The 18997-nt window shown below is 45.7% G+C and overlaps 1 protein-coding gene across 6 annotated transcripts in view; it reads left to right on the top strand.

The window, feature by feature from the left end:
- The window catches only part of KIF11 (kinesin family member 11), a 271380-nt gene that overhangs the window by 118919 nt on the left and 133464 nt on the right, over nucleotides 1-18997 (top strand). For all 6 annotated transcript variants that reach the window (XM_085606145.1, XM_085606146.1, XM_085606148.1 and 3 more), the window contains 2 exons: nucleotides 3944-4132; nucleotides 6840-7047. In XM_085606145.1, coding sequence (XP_085462271.1) covers nucleotides 3944-4132; nucleotides 6840-7047 — 397 coding nt within the window. The remainder of the gene's footprint in view (nucleotides 1-3943; nucleotides 4133-6839; nucleotides 7048-18997) is intronic.

Raw genomic sequence — 18997 nt, 5'->3', positions numbered from 1 at the left:
CGACACGCGTGGTTGAGAATCTAAGGCTTCAAGCCGGAGATTCAGAACATCTTAAATCAACCAGTCAACCCCGACTACTTATTCGGCCCTGAAGTTGACACTACCCTCGAGAAAATTAAGAAAGACACTGACACTGCCAAATCAATGGGGGCTCTGCAGACGCAGCAGTTTTGCAGTGGCTCCTTTCGTCGCCCCGGGAATAGAGGAGCAGCTAGAGGTCAGGGGTCACAGCAGCAATACACTAAAGGGAACACAGAGTACCTACGATAAAACCAACAGAGGTGGATATCGTGGCTCCAGCACCAAGGGCAGAGGACGTGGTTACGGTAACACCAGGTCCTCACCCAAAAACAAACAGTGGCGCCCTCTCCCTTCCCCCGACCACAGAACACCTGTCGGGGGGAGACTCCAGCGGTTCCTGTCCACGTGGAAAACCATCACCACAGACAGGTGGGTCAGGGACATTATCCAGCACAGTTACTGTCTCGAATTAACATCCACTCTACCCAATATACCGCCAATGCACCGTCCTATGTCCGTAGAGCACTTGGCATTATTGCAGCAGGAAGTGCTAAGTATGCTGCAAAAAGGTGCAATAGAGGTCGTGCCCGTCGACCAGCAGGGGACAGGGGTGTACTCTCTGTACTTCTTAATCCCAAAAAAGGATGGGTCGCTCAGACCTATACTAGACCTGAGACCCCTCAACCACTACATTCTCTCAGAGCATTTCCATATGCTCACCCTACAGCAGGTTCTCCCGCTGCTCAGTCAGGGAGACTTCCTAGCCACACTAGACCTCAAAGATGCGTATTTCCACATACCCATACACCCATACACCCAGGAAATATCTCCGGTTCACTATTCAGGACCATCACTATCAATTCAAAGTTCTCCCCTTCGGAGTGACAACAGCACCAAGGGTTTTCACCAAGTGCCTAGCTACGGTGGCTGCACATCTACGGAGACAACACATTCACGTCTACCCTTACCTGGACGACTGGCTTGTTCAGGCAAAGTCAGCCCAGCAATGTGCCAGCCACATGTCCCTCACCATTCACCTTCTTCACAGTCTGGGATTCTCACTAAATTACCCAAAATCACATCTCCAACCCGCACACGTACGACAGTACCTGGGCGCAACCATAAACACTCTGGCAGCCACAGCTCAGCCAAATTTAGTGAGGATCAACAGCATGCAATTGCTGATCTCCAAGTTCAAACCTCAACACTCACTTCCTGCGCGAGTGTTCATGCAGTTGATAGGCATGATGGCCTCCTGCATTTTCATAGTCCCGCACTCGAGACTACACATGCGCCCGCTTCAGGAGTGCTTGGCACGTCAATGGAATCAGGCTCACGGGCAATTAAAAGACCTAGTGTTGGTGAGCGGTCGGGCATACAACTCTCTGCATTGGTGGAATCCACAAAACCTTTGCAAGGGCCGACCGTTACACGAGCCTGTTCCACAAATAATACTGACGGCGGACGCCTCTCTCCAGGGTTGGGGAGCTCATGTACTCACTTACACAGTGCAGGGACTATGGACGACACAACAAAAGAAGATGCACATCAACGTTCTGGAACTGATGGCAATCTTCCTAGCCATGAAGGCATTCAAAGTACACTTGTGCAACAACGTCGTGTTGATCCGAACGGACAACATGACTGCCATGTACTACATACAGAAGCAGGGAGGAACACACTCTCCACAGTTGTCTCATCTGGCTCCGAGCATGTGGAAGTGGGCCATTCTGAGGAACATATTCCTCATGGCGGAACACCTCCCCGACAAGGACAACCAGATGGCGGATCTGCTCAGCAGACACAGCCACCAGATGCACGAGTGGGAGCTACATCCGTCAGTACTCCAACCGTACTTCCAACAGTGGGGTCATCCAGAGATAGACCTATTCGCCACAAACGAAAACGCAAAATGCCAAAGCTTTGCCGCCAGGTTCCCACATGCGCAGTCACAGGGCAATGCGATATGGATGAACTGGTCCGGCAGATTTGCGTACGCTTTTCCCCCAGCGCCATTGATACCGCTAGTGGCACGCAAACTGCGACAGCACTCACTAACACTCATCCTAGTTGCTCCCACATGGGCGCGCCAACCATGGTACACCACCTTTCTAGAACTTTCCGTGGTGCCGCATCAAAGGCTGCGGATCAAACCCGCACTTTTAACGCAGAACCATGGTGAAATTCAGCACCCAGATCCGCAACAGCTAAACCTGGCAATCTGGCTCCTGAAGTCTTAGAGTTTGGCTACCTAAACCTGCCACCTGACTGTATGGATATCATCAAGGAGGCCAGAAGACCAACTACCAGAGCTTGCTATGCGGCTAAATGGAAGAGGTTTGTCATTTACTGCAACAACAATGACATTAAACCGCTAGACGCATCCATTCAAAACCTCATCTGTTACCTCTTACACTTATACCGATGCAATCTGGCATACAATTCAATACGTATCCATTTAACCGCGATAGCAGCCTATCTTCAAAACGGGCAGCACCTCTCTTTATTCAGAGTGCCTGCCATCAAAGCCTTCCTGGAGGGACTCAAACGAGTAATTCCCCCAAGACACCCACCGGCACCGGTGTGGAACCTCAATGTGGTCCTCACCAGATTAATGGGTCCACCCTTTGAACCTCTCCATTCATGTGAGTTTCAATTCCTCACCTGGAAAGTAGCTTTCTTAGTGGCAATCACTTCGTTAAGAAGAGTTAGTGAACTCCAGGCGCTAACCATTCAAGAGCCATTCATACAGGTTCACGCAAACAGAGTTGTACTACGTACCAACCCCAAATTCATGCCCAAAGTGATATCGCAGTTCCACATGAATCAAACTATTGAACTGCCTGTTTTCTTTCAAAATCCACAGAATGTCGCAGAGAGAATGCTTCATACACTAGATGTAAAGAGGGCCCTCATGTACTATATAGACAGAACTAAGGACTTTAGGAAAACCAAACAACTTTTCGTTGCCTTTTCTCCACAACACAAGGGCAACGCTATTTCCAAAGCAGGGATAGCCAGATGAATCGTTAAATGTATTCAAATTTGCTATCAAAAAGCTAAACGCACATTAACGATTCCCCCACGAGCCCACTCAACACGAAAGTTAGGGGCGTCCATGGCTTTCCTAGGAAACATTCCTTTACAGGAAATCTGTAGAGCAGCCACATGGTCCACTATACATACATTTACCAAACACTACTGCGTAGATGTACACTCAAAACAGCAGGCAGCTGTAGGACAGGCTGTTCTCAAAACTCTTTTTCAGACTGCTGCAGCTGGCACGGGTAGCCGCCGCTAATAGGAGGTACTGCTATGTATTCTATGCACAGATATGAATTCAGCAGCCCACATGCCTCGAACTGAATATGCTACTTACCAGTATGCATCTGTCTTGGCATGTAGGGCTGCTGACATTCATATCGCCCACCCTCCTCCCCGGCGCCTGTAGCAGCTGCAGCTCTCAGAATTACTGTATAGCATGGTCATCACTTACTGTATCTACTCCATCACTGCCACAATGGCGAAAAACAATCTGGGGATGGAGAGGATGCCCATGCGCACTGTGGTCCAGGGGAGGAGTCACCTATCTCGTAATACTGCGAAGACTCTTCCAGGACAACAACATGCAAACATCTGGACCCAACACTAGGCGGCGATCTATGCACAGGTATGAATGTCAGCAGCCCTACATGCCAAGAACAGATGCATACTGGTAAGTAGCATATTCAATATGTAGCCAGGGCATTAATTATTGTTATTGGACCACTTTTATTTTCGTTATTGCAAGGCATAAAAATGTGGTACTTATTGCGATTTAAAAGCAACCTTTCACACAAAATGGTGAGTGGTTCATGAGGCCCTTGCCTTTAACACAACAGAAAAAAACAGTGCTAAAATAAGTCTAATTGGCTCATTTTAGGTTACTGAGCTGTTCACAGAAAATAAACGGGAGCTGGAAGAGTGCTCCGAAGTCCTGCAAATCAAGGAGAAGGAACTTGAAGACACTCAAAGAAATTTGCATGTGTCCAAACAACAACTTGCGGAGGAAGAGTATGTGGTGTCTGCTTTGGAAACAACTGAAAAGAAACTCCATACTACTGCCAACAAGGTATCTTGGTTTATGTTGTTCATGTTGCTATTTCACTTTGAGAAGCTATTCAATGTCCCTTCAAATGTTCAAGTTGCGTACTTCAACTTTATTATGGTGTATGGTGGAATAGAGACTTGGACTTCTTGCAACTCTCCATTTTGGATGAGCTTATCTCTGCTTCATTCCCTTTCACTTGATCTTTTTGTAAAGATGCTGCCTAATCCGTTTAAATGCTTAGTTTCCTCCTGTACAATACATCCGTTACTGGAGTCCTGTTTTTATCTGTCTTACTTTTTCTCAAAATACCAATCACAGGTGAACTGAGGGTCTAGTTAGCTCCTCTCAATAAAATGTGAGCTCTTTAGTGCATGTCATTAGCCACATGCTTCTGCTTTTTTTGTTTAATTTTTCCATGGTTTCTTAGAAACCGTTAATTCACAATACTGATCCTGCAAAACATTGTTCAGATACAGCTAGAGTGAGAGACATGGCTGCTATATGGCGGTTATAGAATTGAAACATCTCAACTTTCACATCTCCACCCATCTAATACATGGTTTACTGTTGATGAACAGCACCAGGTACTTAACTCTGTTTGTTCATTTTAGACCCATGTAATTGTGAAAAGTCCTTGTCTTGCATTGCATTTTAAGCAGATCTATTTGGTTGATGAACGAACACGCTTTTGCTGCTTAAACATCCATTTCAGTGCATCATGTGTCAATCGATCACTCTATTCCTGTCTATTGATATCTGAAAAATGATGCATTTCTCCTGAACTTTGACACAAGTACTAGCAGCAGCAACACCATCAGATTTGAGATTTCTTAACCCTTTTAAGGAGTTTGAGGCATACTTTGACCTGTTCAGTGTGCATTGATATACTTGGGAGCAACATCTTAGTTATACCCACAAGTCGGCATGGTGAACTGCAAATGAGAATATCTGTAGAGAACTGAATTTGCATTTTTGAACGATGAGGTCATACAACAGCATATTATCCTGTCCTTGACATATGGTAAAATGAAGACTTTAAATAGAGACATGCTTCTCCAAAAGTCAAAACTGCAGGTGACCGTCCCAGTCACCTTTCACTGTCAGGCATATCTCTGGAGAATGACCGATAGGAGATCAGACACAAAGACAAACCCTTGCATGTTCATGTCTGGTGGCTCAGCCCACAGTCTGGATATGTGTAGTAGCTACCTGATCTCTTTAGCCTCATTTTGGGTCAAACAAATATTGTTCTTGTCCTGGTCTGTCCGAGAGTCTTCATGAATGAAGATGTAGTTCCAGATTGTGGATCAATTACCGGTACCACTTCACAATCTGCAGAGTTTTTAAACTTCAGAGGTTTTGTTCACCTGGACAATTCAGAAGAGTGCAAAAAGATGGTTCAAAGTTCATGGCCAACCTTCACTCAAATGACAAATTATGAAATGGTGTAAGGAAAAGACTGCTCACTCGCTCTCTAAACATTGCTTCCCGATCAGATACTTCCATAACCTTTGAAGCACTTTGGGGACTTTGTCAAAAGTTACAAAGCGCTACAGACGTGCATCAATACAATATGTTGTAGCATTGGTCATGCAAGCGAAAGTGAATTAATTCATGAGTTGTTTGTTTAGATTATCTAAAGTTTTTATCCAGGTCTGCAGCTAAGAGGGATTCTCTACCAGTTAATAGGGTAGTCTTCAAAACACTAGGCAAGACTGAGGTTAAGTTTGGAAGCTATGAATAGGATTTCCTATGTGGAATTTGGCTTTGACAGGGAGTTGATTGCCTCTGGGCGTGTCCTAGCTTTCTTTGTTTAGGAAGGCACACTCAGGTAATTTTTAAACATCATTGACCTTACAGAACCACTATGCCGCGGTCCTCTCCTCGGCATGTGCTGTACATACATTGGTTCTACAAGACGACTACCGATATGATGGAGATTGCGGATTGCAATTGTAATTGAGGAATTCAAAATTGTTTTTGTAAAAAAAAAAATACATTGGTTCTACAACTTAGCTTTCTCCTAAATCTGAACTGTTACAACTGTCCACTTGCTCTCTCCATAAGAACTTTTTGCATGCAAGGCGAAGGAGACTAAAATAGATTAGTGCACACCTGCAATACAGTGACTTGGCTGCTATTTGTTTTTCATTCAGACATACTGCCATCTGCTTTTGCTCCAGCTCTACTTGAAAGGACCGTTCTTTTAATTAGGCATGTATGCAATTCAGGTGCAGTGCATGTGATAAGGATAGCAGTTGAATTAATTAATACTTTTATTTTTGTGATAAATTAATTCTCTATTGTTGCCATAAAGTGGACTTTCCAAGCATATTACTAATGGGAAGATGAATAGCACTAGAGCAGATATTGTCAGAAACATGCACTGCCGGAAACTGTCTTCTAGCTTTCATTTATTGAGAAAAAAAAAATCTTAGTGTTGCATCAAATGCAAACATGTCTGATCTACAACTTTATATGAAAGCCTACTTTCTGTGCTGAACAAAATAGTTAATGTTCTTTAGTCAACTATGTGTTAGACTCCTGGGTCTTAATTCATTTTAGTGCTAATCGTTGCAAACCCATTCTTTACCATCTGATGTGGGTGGTGCAGTAAACTGTTGGCTTCATAGTATTAGAGTTAATTCCACTCAACAAATAATTTGAGACAATTTGGAGTTTACATTTTCATTTTAGCTGTTTGTCGTCCTTTCTGTTCTGATTATAGCTTCTGAGTACTGTCCAACAAACTACGCAAGATGTGTCTGGACTCCATGCAAAACTGGATCGTAGAAAAGCAGTGGATCAACACAATGACCATGTGAAGGAGTCCTTTGCTGATCAGATGGATAAGCTTTTTAAGAACATTCAAACATCAGTGGATGAGTACAGCGTAAAGCAACAAGGAATGCTTGATTTCTATACCTCATCGATTGGTTAGTATCTGTTCTGTACTTGTTTATGAAGACTGTCAAACACACAATTTGTAAGCTTCTTGTGGGTGGCTGCCTTATAAACTTTAATTTCTCTTCTTACTGAGACTTAAAAGATATTTCGTATTTCCTTGGGACGATCCGTGACTTTCATCAGTACACACTGTATCAAAAGGTGTAGGTATAGAATCAAAACCTTTGTAATGAAGCAAGGAACATTTGTTGTGGTGCAGGTTTCTTTTGCACAATAACATTTACAATGTTTTGAACACGGTTGTCAAACCTCCAAGTCATACAAATCTAACCTTGAATGAGTGTTCGTCTTAACTTAGAAGTAGTGCTCCTTTCCATTTGTTACTGGGTTTGGGAACACCTGGCAGTTTACCACAGGAGGGAACTGAAGCAAACTGGCAGCCTTCTACTAAGAGTAGAGTTAAAGCGCAAACATTTGATCAAATTGAGGTTGCAATTTAGGTCCTTGGAAACAGTCCCAGTCTCCCTGAAACACCCATTCTCACTTTTTTACTAGTTATTGACCTGCACCATAGCATTTTCTTTATCCGGCCTTATAAGCTGCTGCTTTGCTTTACTGGTAGAAAATGTTTTTGTTTTTTGTTTACTTTATTGTGAGGCTCGTACTGAAAGTCTCCCACCCAGAAGGCGATTCCGATCTGACATTCTGATCCCCTCTTTTGGGTCCGACTTTGCAGCCACCTTAGTGCGAGCCTTAGTTGAACTAAATACTGGTCCTTTATGCACTTTAAACTGAGTCTTTCCATATGGTCGAGGAGGCAGACTCCCTACGGCTGGAAACTATGCGTTGAGCTTTATGCGGTGCAATTTTAGCGCTGAGTCTGTAACAATCAGAATTCCTGTATTTTACTTTTTATTTTACATATAGTGTATTGTATTGTTAACCCATTTTTTTCCTTAAATCATTAGCTTCGTTTAGCATTTGAATGTTTTTATTTGAATGTATCATTTTTAATGTTTAAAATGCAAAGGTTTTAATTAACTAGACGCTCAAACTACCATCCTGGACCTATTCAATAAATCAATCCGGGAATTGTGAAGCGCGCTTCTCGCCAGTGAGGGTCTCAAGGCAAGTCAGCCGAAAAGCCAGGTCTTGAGGCTCTTCCTGAAGGTGTGCAGAGTATGGGACCTACTCATAATGCTAAATTTTAACACACCGGCTTAGTGGCGGCTGTAACATGGTACACCGTTTTTTGATAAATATTTGCATAACAGAGTATCGGTTCAAGAATTTAGGCATTGTGGTTTTTGCAGTGTTCATTTCTGGATCAGATTTATGTACACTTAAACAATTGCTAGGATCTCAGATATCTTTTGATTAGTGGTTCTGTTCCGTGCCCTTATTGTGTTGCTTTTAGTCATTTGTTAATCTGTTTATTTATACTGCTGTTTATGAAGCTGATGCTCCATGTCTTAGTGAAGGACGGAATATTTCAGCTTTTACTCTTGTTTAAATATCATTCTAAATCCGCGTTTGGATGGATTGTGCAGAAAAGCTCTTAAGTTTTGTCCTGCTTTCTCATGGAAGTTAGAATTTTTGAGACTCGGTTTTCCATTTTTGGTACGGTTCCATAATTTAGCTGACCACTAAAACAGCCATTTCTACCATTGTTCTGTCAGTGCAATTTATTATTACAAAAACATTTCTCATACGTCCACAGGCCACCTTCACATGACTGTACAAGTGTAAATTTAATATCTGCACATTGAAAAGGGATTTCCTCATTTGCACATGACTCATTCGAGTGTGGCTGGAGCTGCTCTTGGGCATATCTAGCCTCAGTTGCTGAGCTTTTACAGTATTTGACTTTTCCTTTTCCCTTTGCATCTTTTGTGAGGGAAACGTGTTGTAGGACTGAATCCACACTTGTGGGGTATGCTGCCAGCAGTGTATCTTCAGAGAGGTTAGTAAACCTGCAAACTACATTGAACTGTAATGTTCCCTTCATGCTTTGGAGGCGGTGTTTTTTTTGTTTTGTTTTTGTTTGCAGCAGTTCTAATGCTACATGTTTGCACACATTTGTTTTTAGCTTGAACATGCTCTGAACACAGCACCATATTGTGTGTAACACAGCCTCTGCTCTCCAGCATTGACTGTTTGATGGGGTCACATGCTTTTGAAATATTCCTGTTGGGCTGGGTTTCCTGCATTTTTGAGATGGCAGCAGTAGAAACATTTAAGTCTACATAAACTAGCTACTTCGCTGTTTGGGGTTTTATATCGGCTAGTGAAGTACATAGGTGTAACCATTTGACTGTCGGAGCATCTGTGCACAGACCTTGTGCACGTATAGGTGGGAGTTGGGGCCCCTCCAGTCTGTGCCTCTTTCATGAGTATACTGGAATCACCTTTTTGTGATGTATTGGACAGTTAAGCTGTTTAACTGTAGTCTTTTGGTGGCCATCTGATTTTTGTAAGTAATGTTTTTGTTGTGCGGATTGGAGCTCTGACATTTCTTTAATTTTGAAAGTAGAATATTGACTTTGAACTGCAATAATCAAATAGGTTATTTGTAGAGGGTGGCTTGTACTTTATTTTTTTCATTCTGTGCTCACCTTTTTAAATCATGTTTTATCAGCCACTGATTTTTCTTTGTAATCAGCTGCTTGTGTGTAAAGAAGTCAGTTCCTCCTACCGCTCTCCAGTAACTATCCTGGTTACTTGTAAAAGGTGGCCTGAATGTTTAACCATGTGAATAGTATGACTAGTTTGTCTGCATACTCGTCAGATTCCTTCAAACTGTGATCTTAATAGATGAGCAGAGAAGAATGGCTTTCAGACTGGCCCAGTACTCCTTGGTTTCTGAAGGTCGTAATGCAACTTACCCCTGACTGTAGGGTCTGCCAAGGGTGTCCATAAGGTCCTCACCTAATCAAGAGGCCATAGTCTGGTCTTTTATACAAAGTAAGTGATGGATTGTTTTGTATATTTTTCTGATCTTTTGCAGTGCTTACAGTGGCTAGGAATTTGGATTAATAAGTGCCATGTCTAGCTGTGCTTTACTTGTTGGCAGTGGTGCAGGAAGGAATTATAAAAACGTACACAGCTCAGATTGGTGAACATTAGCAGCCATGTCTCTTGTAAAAAAGCATAATTACTTAATGTGCCAGTCTCCTCCTTCAAAGTATATGATGGCACATAGCATTTTGAACCTTCAAACGAGCTTCTTGTTAACATCGCGTTACAATAAAAAAGCAGATAGTATGCCTTCCTTAGGTGGTCTGTATAGTGCTTGTGGACTCCTAGATGAGTGTTTACTTGTTAGCTTTGGAAATCACAGAGGATGATTTTGCTGGAGACTGGTATGGCTACAATGTCCTGTTGCAAAATTGCCAGTTATAAAAAGCTAATTTTGCTAGGCTTGTCGTGGGTGGGGCGTCCTTCTTTGCCATTTGTTTTCTTCCCCCCACACCACCTTCACTCCAAATATTGCTTTAGTCTGATGAGTTGGGTAGAATCTGAAGCACTTCTTGGCATTGCAGATTTTTTGTCTTTTGCTGAAATTCATGTGATTAGCCGTATATGTGTGCAAAAGTGCAAGCAATTGCACATTCCTTTCCACAGTGTTTGTGTGAGTCTTCTTTATAAGTAGAATTCCCAATGCTTCACCATATAGATTCTAACCAGCAAATTTTTCTTGTCGGACTACAACATTGACTTACTCCGGACTTATGTCAATCTTTTCTAGCCCAAATACAGTAATATTCCTCACTTGTCAGTTAAATTGTTTTTCCCGAATCACCAAGTAAATGTGAACACGGGACATAGATCATCCGTGAATATCCCAGAAGTTCAAACATTTATTGCATATATAATGTCTCCATGCAATAATTCCCATCACCACTACTGGTATAAAAAGGTTATTAATGCTATAGATTGGTTTACCTAAAACAGTACCTATGTGTTGGGCCAGTCACAGAAGGTATCACTTTGAGAAAGATATTTGTGTGCAGTTGCTCACACTTTAGTACAAGGACTATGGTACCTTGCCACCAAATATGGACCATTGGAGTGGCTGTTCCCTCTTCCCTGTTGAATGCGTGCAACGTTTAGTTGTCTGACCTTGTGCTTTATAATGCGTCGCTTGGCCTACACTGGTTGCTTTGAGGTCCTTCAACACCCCCCCCCCCCCGTTGTTACCTGATGCAACTGTTATTTCAATTATGGCTTGCACAGGGCTCTATTGCCCATACCTCGGTTCATATGCACGGAGTCCTCGAAAGTATGTTACTGGCCAATCCCATAGTTCAGAAAAAAGTGAAGACAACGTGGCACACCCATGCCTGCAGACACTGCATGCTGTATACCCAAGTCACCCCTACAGCTATACAGCAGGGTGCACTATGCTACATGTGTTGACACATCTGCTGGCACAGATGTGCCCTTTTGATATCCAAATCGTTTCTTCGATACTACAACTGAACAGGGAAGCCATTTTGAGGTACTTGTGTTAGACACTAGTTTTTACGAGTTCCCCAGCCACACTGATTCCAGTGATGGATTTATTAGTATATTCACCCAGAGGGCACCTTAGAGGTGCCCCCTAAAGACCTGACTGCTAGTGTGCTGGCTGACTGTGGTGGCAGGCTCATCTACACTAGACATGTTTCTAACCCCCTTGCAGGTAGAAGCTCATGCTCTCTGATGGCAGAAACCATGCCTGCTCTGGCAGGAGGTGATGATGTCATCTCCAAGCAGGATGGGATCAGCATATTAAGTCAGGAGGATTCAAAGGCTGCTGCCACATTTGATGTCATTCAAGGCTTCCCCAGACTGGGAAAATGCCACCCCCTGCCCGATTTGGGCTAGTTTCACCCCTAAGGTGGGCTACCTGATGTGGACATGACTTTTCGATTTCCACCATCTTAGCTTTGGCAGACTTAGTCTCTCAGGATCAGGGTTTAATCCCGCTTCTGAAAGGAATTAGTCATATAGAGGGTGTAGACACCCTAAAGGTAAGTAGTCCTTTGGCTACTACCTGTCACGCTGTGGAAATCGCAAATCTGTTAGCATAAGCTGAAACCATCCTGTTTGTGGCATCCATTTTGTCAGCTATGTAATTCTTCCATCCTCTGCTGCTCATCTTTTTCCCTGCCTGAGCTGTCCATTTTAGTTAACTTCCTGACTCAGCTAAAAGCAATATGCATGCTAAAGAGTTTGTAGCTGCCAGAACACCTGGTCTCAGACTCCACTGTCAATCTCTTAGTGCTGCCATAAGCACTCCTGCTCCCACTTTGCTGACTAAGTGATTTCCCATTTGCCCATGTTTGTTGGTAGTTATTCCTGTGTAGGCCTGTACCTTTTATTTGTAACTACATGCTTACCAGTGCAGAAAACTCAGTATAAAAGGTCCATGGTCTGTGTATTCAAGCCACTGCCTCCTGGAACACTTGAGGGTGTTGTATAGTTGTGGTCTCACTCATGAGTGAATAAACTTTTTATTTGATATTCCAGCTTACGTGCCAATATATATTTTGTTGGTCTAAGGACCCATAGACAGAAATGGGTGAACTCCTGCACCGGTGGGCCCCTAAAAAGGCTCCTTTCCACAACGCCCCTAATTTGGGTATTTAGGTGGTACCCCTGACACCATGAGCTTAAATTCGCCGGATCAAGAAGATGGGACAAAGAAGAGCTGCTCGAAAAGCGAGAACAGAAGACTGGCTGTGGATATTTGACGCCTAACCCTGCCTGCCCCAAGTCTCGACAATCGTGACTAGTGACTTGTCCTGCAGCTGACCAGCTTTCAAGAACCCCCGCAGACTGCCAGCCCTTTGCAAACTGCCAGCAATCTCCCTTGGAATAGAGGAGCTACTCCCCTGTAGTCCTCCGACACCGAAGAGCAAACTCCGGTTCACTGAGTATGCGTTCACATGCCAGCCGGATTCTGTAGCCCCACCAAGAAGAGGTACCTGTGCTCCTGAAGGTCTGATCCATCCCCCCACCAAGTGAGAGGACATCAGAACCAACCAGAGCCGCACAGGACCAATGCCTGGGGTACCGGACCCTTAACAGCAAACTAAGACCGTGAGAGTCCAGTCAAGATTCCAGTGCCACAGTCCAAGCAGCTGTCATGGGACGCCTGCACCTCAGAGACCAACTTCTACAGTTGCCCAGGTGCCCTGATTTTTGCACCCTCAACTGGTGAGGCGGACTACCGCAAGGCTGTAGGATGCAGAGAGCTAAGCCAACATTTTCACTCTGCGCCCAAGTACCTCAGCCCGGGTACAGACGAACCGACTGTGCTCCCTTGTTCCTAGGACACTTGTGACCCGAGCTTCCCATTGGAAGTGGTCTGACTAAGCTACGATGGCAGACCTAGAGCCAACTCAACATGGCAAAATAACCCTTTTCCAGATCCGAACCTTCCTTGTTAATATCTACAAGTCGCCCCTGTAGGAAGCTGGCTTTTTGTGTTAGTGCCAATGTAAAGTCACACCCTGAAAAATGTACAGGCGGCTCTTAATGGTTTACAGGGCTTAAATTAATGATCCCAAGTGCTTGATTTGTGGTAGTGAGGTCAAGCAGCTTAGGCTTATCCGAGGGTAGTGTTAAGCATTTGTTGTACACACAGTCAGTAAATGCGACACTCGCGAAGAAATTCGAGACCAATTTAGAAAAAGAACACAGATTTTTATTTAATTTTAGACACCAGGATCGAAATTCGGCAAGTACTTAAAGAGTTATAGATTTTTGTAGAAATAGAAAATTGCAATTAAATAACAGTTTTGAGGTATGAGCCTTGAACGCGGTAATTTTATCCTATGGGAGAAACATGCATTCCTAGATCAACTTGCAAATGTTTTTGGAGGGTGCCTTCCAGGGCTTGAGGTGCTTAGGGGAAAGGTCCCAGAAATCACCACCAGCAGTTAGTTTTTAGTTGCCCTGGTGTGTCCGGTTGAAGAGGTGCTGGTCACGTTGGTAAACTCGCACTGCACGTTAAAGTCGATGGGAGAAGTACCTGCAAAAGAGAGGCTGCAAGTGGGGACTTGGGGACAAGTCTGGCAGAATCCAAAGGGGGGCTCAGCTCTTGAGGTTCTCTGGAGCACAGGGACACATTTGGTTTATGTGAACACAGGCTGGGGGGCTTGGGTGTGGAGGTGTTTTGTTCGGCGAGTCGCTGTAGTTCGTCTCATTTGCCTTTGGTGATCTGGAGAGGGAGAGCAAACAGGACAGCAGGGCCACTCTTTGTGAAGACCTTGTGGAACCTGAAGTCCCTCGATGGCTGGTTGGTGTCACTGGTGTTCGGAACGGACATGCAACAAGCCTTGGTAGTTGCAGTGGCTCGGGTAACCAGGGCATTCGTACTTAGTGGCTCCGGGAGGGGTTAGTGGCTTGAGACTTTGTGAGAGCAGCAAGGCTGACCTCCTGGCCTCAAGACAACCTCTTCCTGACTAGTTGCTCACTCGTTGGGACAATTGGCCAGCAAGATGAAGTACTGGGTCGATGAGCTCGGCCGCCCCCCCCCTCCCCTCCCCTCCCTCCCCTGGTCAATGCTGCTTGGTTGTTGAAGAGAAGGCTGTTCAGCTTCTGGACGAGTTGGTTTTTGATTGTTACGGTGCAAGCAGCCAGGCAGGGATTGGTGCAAATCTTGGTGCAGGACCTCTGCTCTCACATCTTCGGCTTTTTGTCCTTTCTTCAGTTCCTAGTAGACGAATCAGAGTTCCTGGTGTTAGGGAAACCCCTAAATACTGAATGTAAGGGTGTTTAAGGGATTGTAAAGTAGTAGCCAATGGGCTACTTAACCCTGGGGAGACTACACCCCCTATATGACCACTTCCCGTGAAGTGGGCGCAAACCTGACCCAGAGTTCCTAGTTTAACCAAATTCAAAATGGTGAAACCCTTTCTTGGCTGTCCACTACAGGTGGCCCACTTGAAAGTGTGACACCCCTTCTGACTAATTTCACACCTGCTCTGGTGCGAAGTGGGTCCCAGGGCAGGCAGTGGTGTTCCCCAGGTCGGGGGGGGGGGGGGGGGTGCTGGCAATGACGTGCTAATTCACTAGCTAGCCTGCTGAAGGAAGTGTCAACACCTTCCTCTGGAGCAGGCATTGTGTCTTGCCTCTGAGTGCGCGGGCTGTTACCTGTCACAGGGGGTTAGAAACTCGCCTGTGGTGGCAGGCTGGATGATACCAGGCAGCCAGCACGCTGGAACTAGTAAGTTTTCAGGGGGCACCTCTGGGGGAGGGAGGGGGGGGGGGGGAGTGAGTGCCTGTCATAATAAAACTAGTTTACATCAGTACAGTACAAATTTATTAAGACCAGGTTTTTGATACCAAAAACCATTGGTTTCAGTGTAGCCGTCGTGTAGCTGGGTATCTCGTAATGACCAGTACGTGTCCTTAGATGGTTGCCTGATCACTTGCAATATCAAGTAATGGAACTAGACCTCACAAGGCGTATCTGCTCATGCAGAAGTGCCCTCACTTATAATGTAGGGGTGACATGTATAGTATGTGCAGCATAGTTTGCCATGGCGCACAGTGTTGTTTTCTAAATGGTTTGCACCATTTCTCACATCCTGCAATGGAAGTCTGCATATAATTTATGTATGTCTTTTTGGGTGGCATAATACATGCTGCAGCCCATATGGGCTGTAGGAACTATGTCACTAGATGGTTATACCATGCACAGAGTTTAAGGGTTCCCCAAAAGTGTACAGGGCTCAATGTAAAACCCAAAGTACTCTATTAGTGGTAGTATGTGCGAACAGCTTTAGGCCTAATACAGTGGAGTGTAAAACATTTATTGCACAACATTGACCAATGTACACACGACTCAAAAAAGGAGATCCGCACCAATTTTATTTGAAGACCAAGACATTTTCAATAAGGTAAGTACATTTTCAGATAAAAATACATTTCTCTTTTGAAAATTGACACTTAAAAGCTTTTCTGAACAGTTCAATGTTATCCTATGGGGAAAACATGATAGCTGTTAAACAGTAAGGGTGGGCGGCAAATTCCGTTCCGCTCGCGGAACGTGCAAAATTTTGACATTTTCGCGTTCCGCGTGGAACGCGAGAATGTCTAAACTTCGGCGGAACGGAATTCAGGGGCATGAGGGTAGAGATATTGCACAAAATGGTGGCATCTTCTAGGATAAATATGCAGGGAAGGATTCATTCTGGCTCCTGTCACACACAAAAATTAAACCTCAACAGGAAGCACATACAGATATAAATAAAGCACGTGCCCGAGTTGAAGCTCAAATTCAGTAACGCATTAATCGGCCAAAAATTTTTGTGAGCTAGGTCGAGGCTGGGCAGGTGTGCTTTTCTCCCCATATCTACCGTCAAAAATTAGCTGTGATCCTTGATGGAGCTCTGTGCATCCATGACTTTCTCGGGTGCAATCCCAGTTTACTTCCTGTGACCAGGAGCTTCTTTCTGCTCATCTGCAGCTCTGATCGGTCTCTGACCCTTTATAAACAAGAGGCATGTGAACTGAACTCGCATAGAAGCCCTGCCCGTTTGGCCCCGCCCCACACACCCTAGCGGTATGCAACATCTCCCTGCCCTTTCCCCACTATGATGGACAGCTCACTCAAGGGACCCCGGCGCCTTTTGGCTCGGTGGCCCAGTTAGACACACATGGTCACGGGAGACCACTCTTCTGGCCCTTTACGCAGCTGTAGTGTAGGAAAAGCACTATACATTTACCCAACGAGGTAGCACACACATGGTCACGGGAGACAACTCTTCTGGCCCTTTACGCAGCTGTAGTGTAGGAAAAGCACTATACATTTACCCAACGAGGTAGCACTTACTGATTACCCAGTAGAAAGTACTCCAGTTGAGTAGAGGTATTTTTGCAGCGTGAATCTTTCTGGATTCACTATGCTGTGCATTATTCCGCGATCTTGTGGTTGGGTCCGGATTCGTAGTCTTTTCTTTGTTTTTTTTTTTTTTTTTGTAGCCCAGGTGGGCGTCGACGTCCACCATTTGGTGCACCTCCCGTGACGTCGTCGTGCTTCCTGCGGAAGTCCCACCTTTGGGGCGCCATCTTCAGATTCTTTTTTCCGCCGTTGGGTCTGGATCGTCATCGGGAAGCTCCAGAATTACACTCGAAGGAAGAAGGAAGAAAAGCGAGTTTCGTCGATAGAATCACTAGAAGATATCAGGAAAGGAAGAGATTTCATCAGGAGCGCGAAGAAAGGAGGACCAGCGCCCCTTTTCTTCGACGGCCTTGGAGAATGCACGCTCAGAGACCCTGAGCGCAATGGACAAGACGCCATTCAAGTTCTGCCCAAACTGCCACCACAAGTTCGCGCAGAAAGACCAGCATCCGGTCTGCAACCTCTGCCTACCGGTCGATCACCAGAGTATCGACTGCAACGCCTGCTCAGCCTTCGCGCCGAAGACACTCAGGGTGAGAGAGCAGCAGAGAAGAGCCAACGCCAACATGGATGGCAAGGGGAAGCCCCCGACGCTCTACGATCTGGGCCTCTCCACGGACGACGAGGACCACGTCGCCGAGACAGCCGAAAACTTCACGGTCGTAGAGACCGACAAGAAAAAAGAAGACTAGGTAAGAGAATCGTCGAGCACAAAACAGAAAGTACCTCGACAACACGAGGGTGACTCGAGAAAATCTGAGTCAAAGTCCACGAAGGGAGCCCCGGCGCCGAAAACTTCGACGTCCAAAGGGGGAACCACGGACAAGAGGCCGAGCGGATCCTTAGAAAAGGACTCCCTGGTGCCGAAAGACGCCGAAAGGCAAGGGTCGTCGAAAGCATCCCATGAAACGGGCCGATCGACGCAGAAAGAACGATCGACGTCGACGCAAGTTTCATCGAAAAGACCCGCGGTCGACGCCGAAAGCATCTCCGAGATGGAGAAAAAGAAGAGGCGGCTCGAGGCCGAAATGGAGAACATCCTTCAAAGGAAGGAGTTCGACGCCAGGATGAAGGAGTTCAAGATTCCAACGGTTTCATCGGCGGACGTCGGTGAGGTCGAAGACGAGTTCGACACCGAAGGGCTGACAAGGGATCTCGAAGAGGAAGAAGAGCCCTATTATGAGGGAGAAGCCGAGGAAGAAGACCAACGGTCGTTCTACGAATCGGCGGCATCTACCAGCAACGACGTCGAATGGCACGATCTCGACACCGAAAACCCGGAGGAGCCCGTGGACACGTACCCTTCGAGGCCTTCGCCACCCGACGACATCGGGGTCTACAATATGGTGGTCAGGAGTGCAGCAATGGCCTTCGGCGTCAAACTCGACGAGGAGAAACCGAAAGCCGATTTTCTCGTCGAGACACTGCTCCCCATCCAGACAAGGAGCCAGTTCCTCCCCATGCTACAAAGCGTGATGAATCAGGGGAGAGAAGCCTTCAAGGAACCTGCGACCTGCCGGTCGATCACGCCCAGGACAGAGAAGAAATATAAGCACTCCTCCCTGGACCCCCCTTACATCAAGGGTAGCGTGACCGCGGACTCCATCGTAGCCTCCACGGCCAGGAGAAGGGCCAACGTACCAGCAACTTCGGGCCCACCTCCGGATAAGGAGAGCAGGAGGATTGACCTCACAGGAAGAAAGGTCGAGAGGAACGCCGCAATGCACTGGCGCATGGCGAATTCAAATGCACTCCTCAATAGACACCAATACCAGCACTGGGATGAGATGGGGGAGCTAGTAAAGCACCTCCCCGAAGAATACCGCCAGAGGCTCTCACCTGATAGACGAAGGCAAGAACATCGCCAACTCCTGTATAAAGACGGCGTTGGATGGGGCAGAGACTTCAGCAAGACTCATGGCCATAGGGGTCACAGAGAGGAGGCATGCATGGCTAAGAATCTCGGGATTCAAACCGGAAGTGCAGAACAACATCCTTGGCACCCCCTTCAACGGAGAGACACTGTTCGGAGCAACAGTGGACGACAAGCTCACCCAGCTGAAAAAAGAAAACGAGACGGC

The sequence above is a fragment of the Triturus cristatus genome, chromosome 1_2 (genome assembly GCF_964204655.1).
Source record: "Triturus cristatus chromosome 1_2, aTriCri1.1, whole genome shotgun sequence".
NCBI lineage: Eukaryota > Metazoa > Chordata > Amphibia > Caudata > Salamandridae > Triturus > Triturus cristatus.
This window is presented reverse-complemented; position numbering and strand designations above follow the sequence as displayed.